This window comes from Vipera ursinii, assembly GCF_947247035.1.
Source record: "Vipera ursinii genome assembly, chromosome: 8".
Taxonomy (NCBI): domain Eukaryota; kingdom Metazoa; phylum Chordata; class Lepidosauria; order Squamata; family Viperidae; genus Vipera; species Vipera ursinii.
In genome coordinates, this window is record NC_139519.1 from 15810490 (window position 1) to 15825022 (window position 14533).

General features: G+C 41.7%; 1 protein-coding gene across 3 annotated transcripts; it reads right to left on the minus strand.

The window, feature by feature from the left end:
* Positions 1–540: 540 nt before the first annotated feature.
* On the minus strand, positions 541–12798 carry YKT6 (YKT6 v-SNARE homolog). Of its 3 annotated transcripts, XR_014493180.1 has the most exons (9): positions 12682–12798; positions 10319–10452; positions 9202–9284; positions 7923–8023; positions 6601–6705; positions 5614–5679; positions 3710–3811; positions 1317–3215; positions 541–1284 (listed from the first exon to the last, which is right to left on the minus strand). XR_014493180.1 is itself a non-coding variant. In XM_083368519.1 (8 exons), the coding sequence occupies exons 2-8, from the start codon at positions 10420–10422 to the stop codon at positions 3180–3182; spliced, it is 597 nt and encodes a 198-aa protein (XP_083224645.1). In that variant the 5' UTR covers positions 10423–10452; positions 12682–12798; the 3' UTR covers positions 541–3179. The 3 variants fall into 3 exon arrangements, 2 of the variants coding, with proteins under 2 accessions (XP_083224645.1, XP_083224646.1); XM_083368519.1 differs by having other exon boundaries at positions 541–3215; XM_083368520.1 differs by lacking the exon at positions 12682–12798 and adding an exon at positions 11647–11895 and having other exon boundaries at positions 541–3215.
* Positions 12799–14533: the final 1735 nt, after the last annotated feature.

The window sequence follows — 14533 nt, forward strand, 5'->3', positions numbered from 1 at the left end:
GTGGATTTCAACTCCCAGAATTCCTCAGCTCATTAACTGCCATTAAGAGCATAGCATTTAATGCAACAATTTAAGATATTCATTCTTCATTTATTTGTAGACTTGACAGACTGACCTGATATGCTTGAGTTTCATTCAGCTTCTTGTTACACAGGCTTTGGATCCCTTTTATATTTATCACAAGTGACCACACCAGCTAGGAAATACCTGATGGACGTGGCATTGGAACAAGCTGATTTAAGGTTGATATACTCTGTTTTTCAAAGCAACCCTCATCAGCTGGAAATATTCTGCTAAAATGGGATTGCTTCATAATTTGGACTTTGAGGAATTGTGTTATCAGAAGTCTAAATCATTATTTTGGGGTCATAATAGAAATGATTGAAACGTCGTTAAATGCAATATACTTTAATCTGGGCGTGGAGATAAAAAAATATGCAAACGCAGCCAATTTCGCTGGAAGAATATATTGTAATATTGGAGGCATATCTAATATGACCCCAACTAAAATCCTCACAGAGATAATAAGACACAACCAACTCTAGATGATCAAGTGACCACTTTATCCACATAAGTATATTCCAATAACCAGCACATACAGACATTTAAGCAATATTTATTAAAATACAATCTTTAGTAAAAGCTTCCACAATAGAAAGAGGTTAGGAATTCGTGAGCCTAAGGGGCAAAAAAAGTTAACACAGGCAAGTTTCTACAGTACTGTACATTTCAAATCACAGAATGAGGAGAGGAGAGGAGAAACCGTTTTCTTTTACAGCAAGTTGTGGCGAAACTCCCTGGAAATGTTCCTTCTACCCTCCTAATCTTTCGGAGCAAAGTTAACAGCCACAAGGAACTGACCATTGCAGAACTGAAAAGAGGACAGCCCTTAGGTTGACGCATCGGAAGCAGACACTGGAGGAAGAGAAAGAATTAAGGCTGGCGATTTCTGGCACCACAAGGGTGCTGCATCAAGTCTGCCAATGCAGCCTCTGCACGAGTCACTGGTCTTTCACCCGGGTCTCTTCCCCCCAAAAGGCCTCACAAAGCAAACGTAGCCAAGTTGCCAAGTCCCAGGATGCACCCACTGCTGCTCAAGTCAAACAGAAATATGTTCAAACCCCAGGTTGCTGACTTGTTCCACTTCACCGTACTGGCCCTAGGTTGATGAGTATAAACTGCACGCAAGTTGACAGTGGGCCCAAGTCATTATCAGGAGCTGATGCAACTGTGCACGATGGACACACTTCAAGAAAGGAATAATGCAAGCCAGAAATGGGGTTTCTCCTCAAACACACACACACACACACACACACACACACACACACACACACACACACACACCCAGGAACCTTCAACTCTGCCTTAAATTGCTCTTTGTCATTCTGTTATTTTGTCTTCTTGGCACTAACTGGTTCCTTGCTAACGGGCAAGGAGAGCTTCCCGGCTTTTTACGTGCCTCTTATGAAATGGAGGGACAGCTCAGTGAGTGATGTCAGTTTACCAACAGGGCTAAGAAAGCTGCTACCCAAGATGTTACTGGTTACTCATTCTGAGCCTAGAAGATAAGACTTCTGTCCCTATTCTTGGATTAATATATTGGAGGAGTGACGGTTCCACCATGCACAAACATGCCATTGACAGGCAAAAGCTCCAAGTGGCATGTTTTTTTTTCCTATTGCCTAGCTGAATTGCTTCATGAAGGACTCCTGGTTGGGGATCAGCTGACTTTAAAGAGACACGGTGGTTCACCTGTGTGCAGACATATCCAACCCAGTTACATTCAAACAAAACACTTGGGGAGGAAGGCAGATATACAACTGTAGAATGGTCTCTCTACCCACCCTGCCCCTCCGAAGGGACAGCATGGGCCTTGGAGCTGAGACGCCACTGACCGAAAGACAAAAGCATTAATAACATTGCCTACATTTACATAAAACCAGTGGGGACAAATTCTCCAACTGTGGGAGAATGTAGCCTTAGCCAGGACATCACAAGACAACACCAAGCTGCGTGGTTGCAGCAACTAACAGGCTTAGACCCAATACGGGATAGCTCATAGTCTACAAGGCTCTGGTATAATGGCTAGTGTAAAACAGCAGCTTATTCTTCGGGGTGCACATATGTTTAAGAAGGGCTGCTGGTTAATACCAGGGCAGGTACACTGTCAGAACAGCAGCCACAACACAATAGTGGGAGAAGGGATGGCCGGATTGCAATATACCTCCCCATTCATTTCACATCCTGCTGAACAGTGTAGAAAGAACAAGCTGTCAGCTAGAAGAGTTACCAGCTTTTCATCAATCAACCCAACCTGAACAAACTACAATATTCAAGAGTGCCCAGCCACACAATCCCTTCTTAACGAAATCCTGGGTTTGATCAGTGGCAATGGTACCGGATAAGAGAGGGAGCTAAATGCTGCTGCTGCTTATATCCTTGGCAAAAACAAAGTCTGACTCAGCTTGGGAAGAAATTTCACACCTAGAATCGGAGACAACTTAAAAGCATGTCGATATCCATATTAGTCCTGAAACCCCTTTCCCACCTCTTTGGAGTGCCTTCTATATTACAAAGTATAATCAGTTCTCGGGCTGCCTTAGAGATCTTTTTTTCCCCTTTCTTTCAGGCAGAACGCAGAGATCCATGTTCTCTGAATAATTCTGAATGGGTTCAAAATGGGTTGGGTTTTGCTTCGCTTCCAAAAATCAGCATCCAACATTTTAAGACACAAGGATACTGTGCAAGGCTGAAAAAAGGCATTTTCAGAAGGCCAAATAGCCTTTTTCTTACTCTTATGTATGCACAATGAGTCTGTTATCTATTTGTAGTTTTGAAAAGGTGAGCAGCAAATCCCCTCACAGATATCAGGCGACGACCAAAACAGGAATGTGTGCGAGCACGAGGATCCACTCTCATCTCTCTCTGTGCCATCAGCCTAATTTCCCAGATACTCTCTTGCCATGAAAGTTAGTTTGTTTTTTTCAAATAAGGTTTTAATTTCATGGACCCCCAACATGGTAGCCTATTTTTTGCCTCCAGTATGGCTGAGACGGCTGAATCTGGAAACAGCTGCTGCTGTAGTTACATGTAGGTGTTGCCTCTCTCTCCAGGAATCTTGAAATCAAATCAAATCCAGATAGTCCAAAGCAGGTGGTGAAGGTACACGGTGGATGGAGTCACATGATGTCACAGCATGAATTCTGCTTGCGGGCCTTCCAGGTCAGGAGAGGTGGGAATAAACACACACTTATTAAGTATTTACATTAGGATTTATTACCAAGAGATGTCTCCTTGGATTTTTGGAGACTGCGGAAGCTGTAGTCCCTTCCATGATGGAGAGCTAACCTGTGAAACCATGTATCAAGAATGTAGTCCTATGCCAGTTTTATAAATATTATTGCTCATGAATATACCTGTATGATAAGGCATAAGATGGTCTATTTCACCCCTCTTTCAAACCAGTGAAAACAAACCTTTCCAGGGGGGGAAAAAAAAACTAAGGAAGTCCACTTGCCTTTTGAAAAGCAGTTTTGGGACAACCATGACCTGGATCATTGAAAATCTCCAGAGGCACTCCTGGCATTTTATTTCCAGACCATCGTCTCCATTAACTAAAAATACGCTATACATTTGTTTCCTCATAAACCATTGCAGGAAGATAGGAAACACTGTCTACATTACAGGGCACTGGCCCAAATATACTTACAGTTTTGTAAAAGGCTTTTGACTGATTTCCAAGAACCTCTGACTTGGCCACTAAGTCATCCAGTTTCTCTCCTCGTTCTAACAAGGACTCCATTGTATTGTGCTGAAGGGGGAAAAGACACAGCTGAGAGAGAACTGTAAGTCCCTAACTTATAAACCCAGCTGCAGAAGAGGCAGCAAACACAGGAGCCTGTGAAGTGGTGTGGCTGTGATGGCTCTGTAGTGCAGAACTTAAAATTTCCAAATTTTCCCCTCACCCACCTTCTGAGCTCTCTAATCAAGCATTTCCACTTTCTGATTTGGGGAAAAAAAATTTAGGAAGCGTCATCAGTTGGGCCTTTGCCTACATTTGCCTCTTAAGGAGACCGACGGTAGCTCGGTCTACTGCTGCTGCTATCGTTAAATCAGTTCTTTCATTTTTAGTCTCTGCCAGAATGCTACCCAAGAGCTAAACCTGAAATTTAACAAAACAAAACAAAAATGTTTTGTCTCAAAGGAATTGTTTTTTTTGCCATCCTGTGAACTTGACAATGGGATCCTACAAACGCCATTCTCCTAATCGTTTAAAATTAGGAGCAAGAATCTGCTTTCTCTCCACCAGTGCTAAAAATACAACAGTGTAGTTTTTTTCAGGTGTAGGACCTGTTCTGTAATATTCCACACACAGCACAGCATACCTCGTGATCTTAATGGTGGCCTACAGATTTTGTTCCACTCACAGCCTATTCGCCTGGATGTGGACTGTCGCTCTCACGTTTTTAGTTTTTTTATTTTTATGCCACCTTTAGCATTTATTATTATTATTATTATTATTATTATTATTATTATTATTATTATTATTATTATTATTTATTAAATTTATATACCGCCCTTCTCCCGGAGGACTCAGGGCGGTGAACAGGGCATATAAATAGAAATACAAAAGTTAAAAATGGATTAAATAATTGCCCAATTAAAACAATCACAATATAAAACCCATTAAAACCCTAACGTTCCCCCATCAGGCCAGGCCAGCTTGTTCAAATAAATGGGTCTTTAGCCCGCGCCGGAAGGAGCGAAGATCCGGTGCCGTCTGGAGCTCAACCGGCAGTTGGTTCCATAAAGCCGGGGCGCCCACAGAGAAGGCCCTCCCCCTGGGGGCCACCAGCCGGCATTCTCTGACCGGAGGCACCCTGAGGAGGCCCTCTCTGTGGGAACGCACAGGGCGGAGGGAAGTCGACGCCGGCAGCAGGTGGTCCCCGAGGTATTCCGGACCCATGCCATGTAACAGAAATATTTGACAGAAATATTTAATTTCTAAGCAGTATCTATATTCTATTTGTAACCAGCGGTTCACTTTAAATTTCTAATGATTAGGATTTATTTTGAAGTAACTTTGGTGTAGCAGAAAATATTTATATTTGAATGTGTCTAATACAAGACACATGAATCAACTACTAACCATCCAATCAATATTAGTATTTAGATGAAAATTGCTCTGATGACACCCATATTAACCAACAAAAAGGAGGTCACAGCTAAGATTAAAAATTAGTCATGACCTACTTTTATCTGACTGCATCATGTTTTCATCTTGCCTTGAAGAATTACATGTGATCATTGAAAGCCTGAATTAAGAGCTAACCAGAGACAGGAACACCTAGAACTACATTCACATATACAAGAAAGAGAAGTTTTGATTTTATAGCATTCACTGCCTCAAAAGGAAGAGATCCTAACAATAATTTTAAAATAGGATCTGTGCTTACTCAGTCTGCACTCTGAATGCCATACCAAATAAATCTCCTCACTAAAGGTTTCCCCTAGTTTGGTGTTTTTTTTTTTAGCCACACAATTATGTCCTGCTTCCAAATTTAACCAGCATCTAGCAATCTCCATATTAATAGCAAGATGCTGACCACTTACCAGGATCACTTTGGTCTCATCCAATTCGGCTTGCACTTTTGTCATTGCGTCAGCATCACGAGGATTCTTAAAGAGCAACACAGAATTTTATTGGATGATGTTCTTGGCAAGATACCAAAAATCGTCATTAAGGTGTTTATACAACATTAGAATGGAATATTTAGGAAAAGCAATTTCTTCAAGTATACCAAGCCATGCAAACTCAGGTCCTATCGTGCCCTAAATGCTAGTAGATTTTATTATAATTAAGTTTTTCTCTCTGCTCTGTTCCCAGCAACCAACAACCTCTATGTAACATAATAATGAAACAGATGCAGTCAACAATGTCAGAACAGAAATATTAGGAAAGCAGGCTGTTAAGACAATGCCAGACAAGAAACCAATCTGGTGTTTTTTTTTTGGGGGGGGGGGAAGTGGGGCCAAATAATACCACTGCAGACTGTATTTGTTAAAAGTTAAATCACGCATTTCAGGCATTGTGGACTCGGTACAGGTAGTCGAGTTACAATCACAATTGAGCCCAAGATTCATGTTGCTAAGTGAAACATTTGTTAAGTGAGTTTGCTCCATTTTACAACTGTTCTTGCCACAGTTCTTAAGTGAATCGTTTGTTGCATTACTAACACGGTTGTTAAGTGAATCTGGCTTCCCCATTGACTTTGCTTGTCGGAAGGTCGCAAAAAGGGACACTGTAACCGTCGTAAATACGAACCAGTTGGCAAGCATCTGAATTTTGATCTGGTCACCCATGGGGATGCTGCCATGGTTGTAAACGTGAAAAATGGCCATGAGTCATTTTTTTAGTGCTACTGTTAACTTTGAATGGTGACTAAATGAATTGTTGTAAGTCGAGGACTACCCGTATAAACAAAATCAACTTCTATTCGTATGAATGTGGAAAAGACATTGGCTTGAGAGATCAGGTTATTTCGCTGATTCCCCGAAAACCTTTACAGATGTTTCGTTTTCTGACAATTTGTACCATACCTGATATCTACAAAGGTATCCATCCAATGCTGTGTAGGTTATTGTTGTTGGAGATCCGGAAGGCCAGTCTATCCTATTAACTTGCCTAGAGAATTCATCAAGTACCTATAGACAAAAAGACCAAGAGAAACCCAAGAATCATTTTATGCAGATTTTCAAAGTGGCCTGACATTCCGTGGAAGGAATTCTATACAGCACTCCTCAAAAATGGTATCACAGTGCATTTTTCTTGAAGTCCAGGCAGCATATTGGAATAATCAGTCTAGATGGTGGGGGGGGGGGGAAATCCTTGCAGGTAATTAAAGTGAACATCTGAGACAAATGTTTTATAAATTCCAGAATCATATAATGGGAAGGGGCTATGTGAAAAGCAGAAACAGTGACTATTTTTACCAGTATTCACTTTTCACATAATAGTGATGACTCAGACAACCTGATGTAATGAGGTAATGTTGCCCATCATGCCAAGGTGATAAGCTACACATAAGATTTTCTTTAAACCCAATTTTGACCGCAGGTAACAGAATTAAATGTCTGAATGCATTTTAACTAGAGTTAGTGGAGTTCAAGTTATTAAAAGCACTACAAGACACTTAAATGTTTCTTTTCCATATCTGGGTTTGGTGCTGTCTGGGCAAACTTTCTGATCTCAAGTGACTTTAAAACTTTTGTTAGGCAAAAAGATAAGATAATCTTGTCATTTTTTTTTACTGTGGGCACAATGGCGCACATCAAAAATGAAATCTGGGCTTAAAGCCTCATAATTCCCCAAACAGCATATGTATTGGTAAAAATTCTGGAAGCTGGAATCAACACATCATAACGTTGCCCAGGTTGGGGAAATGCTACTTTACAAAAGGTCCTGCTTGCCACAATACTTCAGTACTTTGTAACTGAAAGTAATCTTCAGCATACAAGACTGTAATTAATTTAAAAAATCATTTTAATGTATTTTTTTCCTCCACCAACCTCTCCTGCATCATCTCACACACTCTTGAGTGTGTATATGTGGCAGTCCCAATGGGAGCACTGCTTTGTAAACAACGTTGTTGCTGCTGTTTTACATCTGGCGTATATTACTCCCTGGTTTACCAAATTCACCCTCTAAATATACATCTCTCTGGCCATCTTTATTAATTCTAAATGACATTTTACCCTAGGCTAATCTTGGATTATAAATTATTAGTGCAAATTGGTTTAATGTGATGCCCAAACTGAGTCAGAGCTCTACAAGCAATTTTAACCATGAAAGCACCAACTCTGTGTTATCTTGCAGTCCATCTGTAGCTATTCAAGTCCTCCCTAGCCAAGCTGTCACTTACCTTATCCAACAAAGTGAAACAAACCCGGGATGGATATTCATGATCTGCAATTACCACTCCAGCCAAACCATCATTCCGTACATAAACATGGCAGAGGTATTCTGAAATAAATAACATGAACAATGAACATTTTCTCATATAAAATTCCACAGAATTTGTGAAAAAGAACCACAGACTTTTACAGATGCTCCCAACTCACCAGTCCCTTTGTTTATTTTAGATACAAGTTGGCTAAGCTCTTTAACTCTCAATCTGAATATAAGATTAATTATGGTGTGGGGGGGACAGAATCCAGCTCCAAACAGGAATAGGAATCTTGTTTGGGTCACATTCCAATTCGTTGATTTGAGATTATATGCTCGTATGTATACATGGCCAAAATTCAACACCATTCAAAGTTCCATTAAACATGTGTACGCATACACATGGGATATGAGTATATGCAGCAAACTTTAAAGAAAGAGGTGAATTTATAATTATAGTTTTAACTGCTGTAAAGAAGATTGGAAGGCACTTTATATCTTTTTTTCTATTTTTCTTTCTTTCTTGCCCTTTTAGTTCTCTCTTGATTTCTTTTTTCTTCCTTATTCTGTATTAGTTCGTATTAGTTTTTTACCTTATTTTTTTTCAAAGAAGTTTTTTTTTAAAAGTAACTATTTAGTTTTTAAAACTTTTATGTAAGATTTAACAGGACTGAACGCCATACGCAATTCATCTTATTACAATTTGCCTTACAAAAAAATCAGTGCATGTAATATGTTTGGATGAAGTAATTCTAACTCCAACTATTAGCAGTTTATGATGGATTCTTTGACCAAGAAGAGCAGTATTACAAGGAATCTTTTTACTGTCTCAACACCCAATACAAAGGTTCCTGTGATGCTGTCATCCAACTTTAATAGCAATAGCTACCTTAACAAATACTAATATATTCACCAAATTCCTAAGAAATTCAATTGTTTCAGTTTGACCTAAAGAAACTATCCAGAACATTCCCTTAGATCAGGCATGTCAAACTCGTGGCCTGTGGGCCGCATGCCGCCTACGCAGGCCATGCCCACCCTGGCGCCAAGACGAAAAACTCCTGATACGTCACCATACAGCCTGCATTGCAGACTTGACACCCCTGCCTTAGATAATTTCCAACATGTTTTTCCCCCTAGAGAGCAATTGTTATCTACATCTTCTTTATCAGCATCATTCTCATGTCAAGCTCTACACTTATTTGCAGATATACACCCTTATTTGTTTACTGTAGTTCCATCTAAGGCAAACCTACCTTGTTCCTTTACAGAAGCTCTGCTTCCAAGCTCTGAACGCTCTACTATCAGTTGACTTGTGAAGGTCATAAATTCTTGAACGCTGAAAGTTAAATAAATAATAAAAACCCTCACAATTAGTTACCAAACCATCCATATTCAAATGCACTGTAAAAAAAATTATTAGCAGTATCAACTGCTAACAAAAGATAATAATTACAGCACAAAAACTGTAAAAGCAGATGATGTAGGTGACCAGGCTAAGCCTGAGGGAGGCATCAAGCACGTCATCACTCTGGAGTCCCTTCATACCCTAAAAAGATCTAAATCCAGCCCACCTTGGATTCCATTGACTCTTACCTCCCGCCAATTTGCTTTGATCATTGGTAGTTCAGATTCTTAATATGGAGAGCGTGCAATAAATCTGTATTCAGTAGAACCACTCTGGTTCCTGATTTCTTATGCTTGACACATGGTCTTATTTTTTTTTAAAAAGATACTAATTTTCAAAAGCAGCATACAAATAATTAAAAAAGAAGCATATGAATCCCTAACAGTAAAATAAACCCAAGGATTAATGTGGAAACAATTCATCAATTCAAGTAGGAATTGAATGTATGATTTTTGTGAATAAATTTGGTCTATGCTGCTATACAATAAGAGTTCAAGTAACTTCAAGAAGATACTTTGAAATGAGTAAATGAATTCTGAGAAAGTGATATTGTGTTCTTTGTAAAACTCCAGCAGTTCTACTTTGCAACATCATTTTGTAGGAAGACAAACCCAACATTCAAAGGTCAAATGCAAAACTATATTTAGCCACATATATTTAGAATCAACAGATACAGCATAAACAAATTAAAAACTGCTAGCATTCTGCTTGCAGGTACAGGAATTTATGAATGGATCTGTTCAGATTACCCCAAATAGCAAACAGGGTTAAACCTTAATAGAATTCATATTGAGGTGATGCGCTTTAGAAACAAAAGCATGAATATGAGGTCTATCATTTTATCAGTTATTTTTCACTGCCTTGGTTTATAAATTACATCAGAAAACAAAGTATTACATCTTTAATTCAACGCAACCAATTTAAGGAGAAAGCTAACTTATCCTAAAAATGCAGTGAAGACCTACCTGGATCTCTGGAAGAAGCTAAATGATGAGATATCATAAGCAGCTTTTAGTAAGCGCACTTTGGGATCACCTTTGTAAAGAACACTTAGACTGTAAAGCTTCATCTTTTTATCTGTTCAACTTTTCTCGGTAACCTGAGCAAAGAAAAAAAAAACACCCACCTTACTTGGTTATAAAGTAAAATACTTCAAGGATAAATGCAAACGTGAATTCCTAACATGATATCTATAATCACTTTACAAAGATACTTTGTACAACAGAAAGCAAAGGCTAGCAAAACAAACTCTTGTATTAAATACAAGGTGCTTATTTACCTGAAGGTTTATCTAGAGCTTGGGGTGCATGATTGTCCTCTGAATTAAGAATGAAATTACTCTGCAACTAATCCTGATATTAAAGCAGCTGATTCATTCTTCCCAAAATAATAGGAAGCGGAGGTGAGTCAGAAATGGCACAACAAGCCTGAAGGACAAGTTGCCTGATCTAGTTAAGCAGTAGTAAGTAAACTACTCCCAACCCAGGATGGTTTGGCATTTATTCACTATTCCAAATCCATTTTGCCATCTTTGGACCATATGGGTAATCTTTGACTGGATTCCTTTATATTTTATTTCCATGCCCCCGCTGGATAATACAAACTCTAACTGTAGATGATGGAAGGTACTTTTCCTAACCGATAGGCTTCCCTTCCAAATCTTCTAACTTGAGGCACTCTTGTCCATGGTTTAAACATGACATTTCCTGATTGATTCCTGACTCCTCTGTTGAGTACAGGTAGTCCTCGACTTACGGCCACAATTGAGTCCAAAATTTCTGTGGTTAAGTGAAACATTTGTTATTTTGCCCTATTTTATAATCTTTCTTGCCGCAGCTGTTAAGGGAAATCACTGAAGTTGTTAAGTTAGTAAAACGGTTGTTAAGTGAATCTGGCTTCCCCATTGACTTTGCTTGTCAGAAGGTCGCAAAAGCTGATCACATGACCCTGGGGCACTGCAACCGTCATAAATATGAGTCAGCTGCCAAGTATCCAAATTTTGATCATGTGATTTATGGGGTTGGTGCAGCGGTCATAAGCATGAAAAATGGTCATTAAGTTACTTTTTTCAGTGCCGTTGTAACTTTGAAAGGTCACTAAGCGAACGCACATCAAGGACTACCTGTATGTGTGTAAAAGGACCATCTTTCCTTGGGGGAAAAAATAACACACACCCCCCAAAGGAGGCAATCTGAAAGAGGCTCATCAGGATAAGACCCTTTAACAGTTTTTATAGCTTGGCTTGACAAAGGAAAATCCAAAAAGGGCAAAACCCCAGAAAAACTTCACCTACTGCAATGCAAAGACATTGTTGTGATTCAGGGTCAGCCTGTGGGTTCGGCAGTTGGGTCGGACGACTCAGAGGAGGGGGGTGTTGGAGAGCTTGCTGAGGATAGCCTTGAGGCTCCGCAGAGCCCTCAGCCAGGCCCCTCCCACCTGGTCACTACGGAGACCCAGCTGTGTGAGCCTGACAGCGTAGATGAAGATGACCCACAGCTGGCCGACGCAGGAGGCAGTCAATCAGGAGTAAGCAGAGGAAGGCAATGGGGCACCTCGGAAGGAGGCAGAGAGAAGCCACGCCCTGAACTGTATAAAAGGGGAATGTGTGGGAGGGCTGGTTTGCTGAAGGCAACCACTTGAGTAATTCCTGTTTCATAGCTCCTGTTTCATGGTTGGTGTCTTGTTTTGCTCTGTTTTACGTTAATAAATTTGGCAGGCTTTATTCCAGCCTCTCTTGCCGTTTGTAAAGGGGTTGTCCCTGCCTTTTCTGCAGGGCCGGTAGCAGGCTGGTACAGAACAGACCTCCATCAAACGGTTCACGTGATATTTTCCTACAAGACCATTCCATTTCCATTATTTTGCCCACGAAGGCGCAACACAAGCTAAGGGACCCTTCTCCCCGCTCCCCGCGCCGCAAGAAAAGGAACATAAATAAAGAAACCAATCCACGGGGCATCTTTGCGAAATAAAGAGCCGCCTTTCGCCATAAAAGACGGCGACGAAGGGCCACGAAGTCGTTGAAACGTTTTGGGGTGGTTGTTTTTTTTTTGTTTGCCCTGCGCGCATTTCAAGGCCCTCCCCAGGCCCAGGAGCCAAACCGAGAGGCCGCCACGTCCGCACCCCCGCCGCCGCCCACTCCGGTCTCCAGCAGGGCCTCCAGCACCCCGGGCCGCCCTTAGAAAAGCCTCCAACCCTCTCAGGCCGCTGGCCGAGGATAATGGGCGTGGGTGTCCGAGCAGCCCAGCAGGTCGTGACAGTACCGGGGTGGGGTCCTACCGCGCCCCCCCCCCCCGCCCAGCGGTCCGCTTCGCTTCCCGCAAGGACTCACCTCACAACCCGAGGGGAGCCCGGCGCGGCCCCGCGTCGCCTCGGAGACGGCTGGAGTGGCCCGAAAGAGTGATTCAAGCGGAAGCCGGCACGCCCTTTGACCCGGAGACAAAAGCCGCCGGAAGGGCTGCCAACTCGACGGCCGGCTGAGCCGTAGAGCTAGGAAAAGGGGTAGGCAACCTCGGCTCTTTTATGACTCGTGGACTTCAACTCCCAGAATTCCTGAGCCAGCTATGCTGGCTCAGGAATTCTGGGAGTTGAAGTCCACGAGTCATAAAAGAGCCGAGGTTGCCTAGCCCTGAGCTAGGGAGAGAGAAAAAAAAAAGTAGAGCTAGGAAAAGGGAAAGAGTCGGCCCCGCGCCGCCTGCTGCCGCGCACGCGTCTGGGCCTTGTTCGGAGCTGCTGGAGAGGCAGCGTGGGGAGGTGCGAGGGGTGGGTGGGAGACTCTCCCGCTGTCGGACTGCCCCTCCCGTAATCTCGAAGCAGCATGGGAGTTGTAGTCCACCACAGCGGTGGAGTGCCACATAGATAGGATTTGTAAATGCCTCCCAATGAGTAGGAGGCTGCACCAAAGAAGAGGGTGTCGGCTTATTTTCCAAAGCACCAGAGGGCAGGACAAAAAACAAGGGATGGAAACTAACAAAAGAGAGAAGCAACCTGGAATCAAGGAGAAACTTCCTGACAGTGAGGACAATTAATCAGCGGAAAAGCTTGCCTTCAGAAATCATGGGTGCTCCATCACTGGAGATTTTTAAGAAGAGACTGGAACAGCCCACTTGTCTGAAATGGTATAGGTTCTGCTGCTTGAGCAGGGGGCTGGACTAGAAGACCTCCATGGTCCCTTCCAGCTCTATTCTGATTGATTGATTTTAGATAAATGGTTGCCCAATCTCTTCTTGAAACCTCCAGTGTTGCAGCACCCACAACCTCAAGGCCAGATTCCTTTTTGCAACAACCCACAATAAAATTGCACTCTTAACTAGAATAAATCAAAGGATATTCCATGATTTTTATTTTTAAAGGCAAATTTTCTGCTGGCTGTGCTTGGGTATATCAGCTTTAAGGGGACTGGCATAGCCAGGTGAACATGCTTCTCTCATCTGCCAGAAGAACATGAGTGTGCAAATACCACTTAAATCTGATCTTTCCATTTCTACCTAGCATCCTTCAAAAAGTGTGGACTTCAATTCGCAGAATTCCCCAGAAAAACACGCTAGTGAGTTCTGGTATTTGAAGTGCACACATCTTAAAAGTAGCCAAGGCTGAGAAAATCTGATATCCAACATGCCCCTTTCCTTCAGATGAGAAAAAAAAACAACCAAGTTTACCCAAGTTTGTCAATTTCACTGGTGGCTAAAATGGGAGGAATCATAATGAAAGCAGACATCCGGTTTGGAGATGCCCTGGATTATGGAAAAGGAGGAAGAATTGGCTAAGGAGACTCTGGATATGACCAGCAACCTTTTGTACAAATTGAAAAGATGTTTTTACCTCTGTAAGCACAAGAGTGAGAGTATTACATATCAGTTCAACCACCACATGGAAAACAAGGAAGTTACCGTGCAAAGTTGACAAAATACGTAAAAGCACAATAAATAGGAAACACTACCATTTTACATATTGTTATAGGTAAAAAGTCACTCAAATCTTCAACTGCACGTTTCTTGGAGATACTTGGACATTTGGGACTGGTGGATGTTTTTATACTACTGAATCTTTTGTACTTGTGATACAATAGCTAACAAGCCAGGAGGTCCAAACTTAACGATCAAGAGTTATCAAGATTAGCTACCGCCCAAATGGAGGAATTTAACATGGGCCCCCTCAATTCCATAACTCAGAATAAGGCCAGT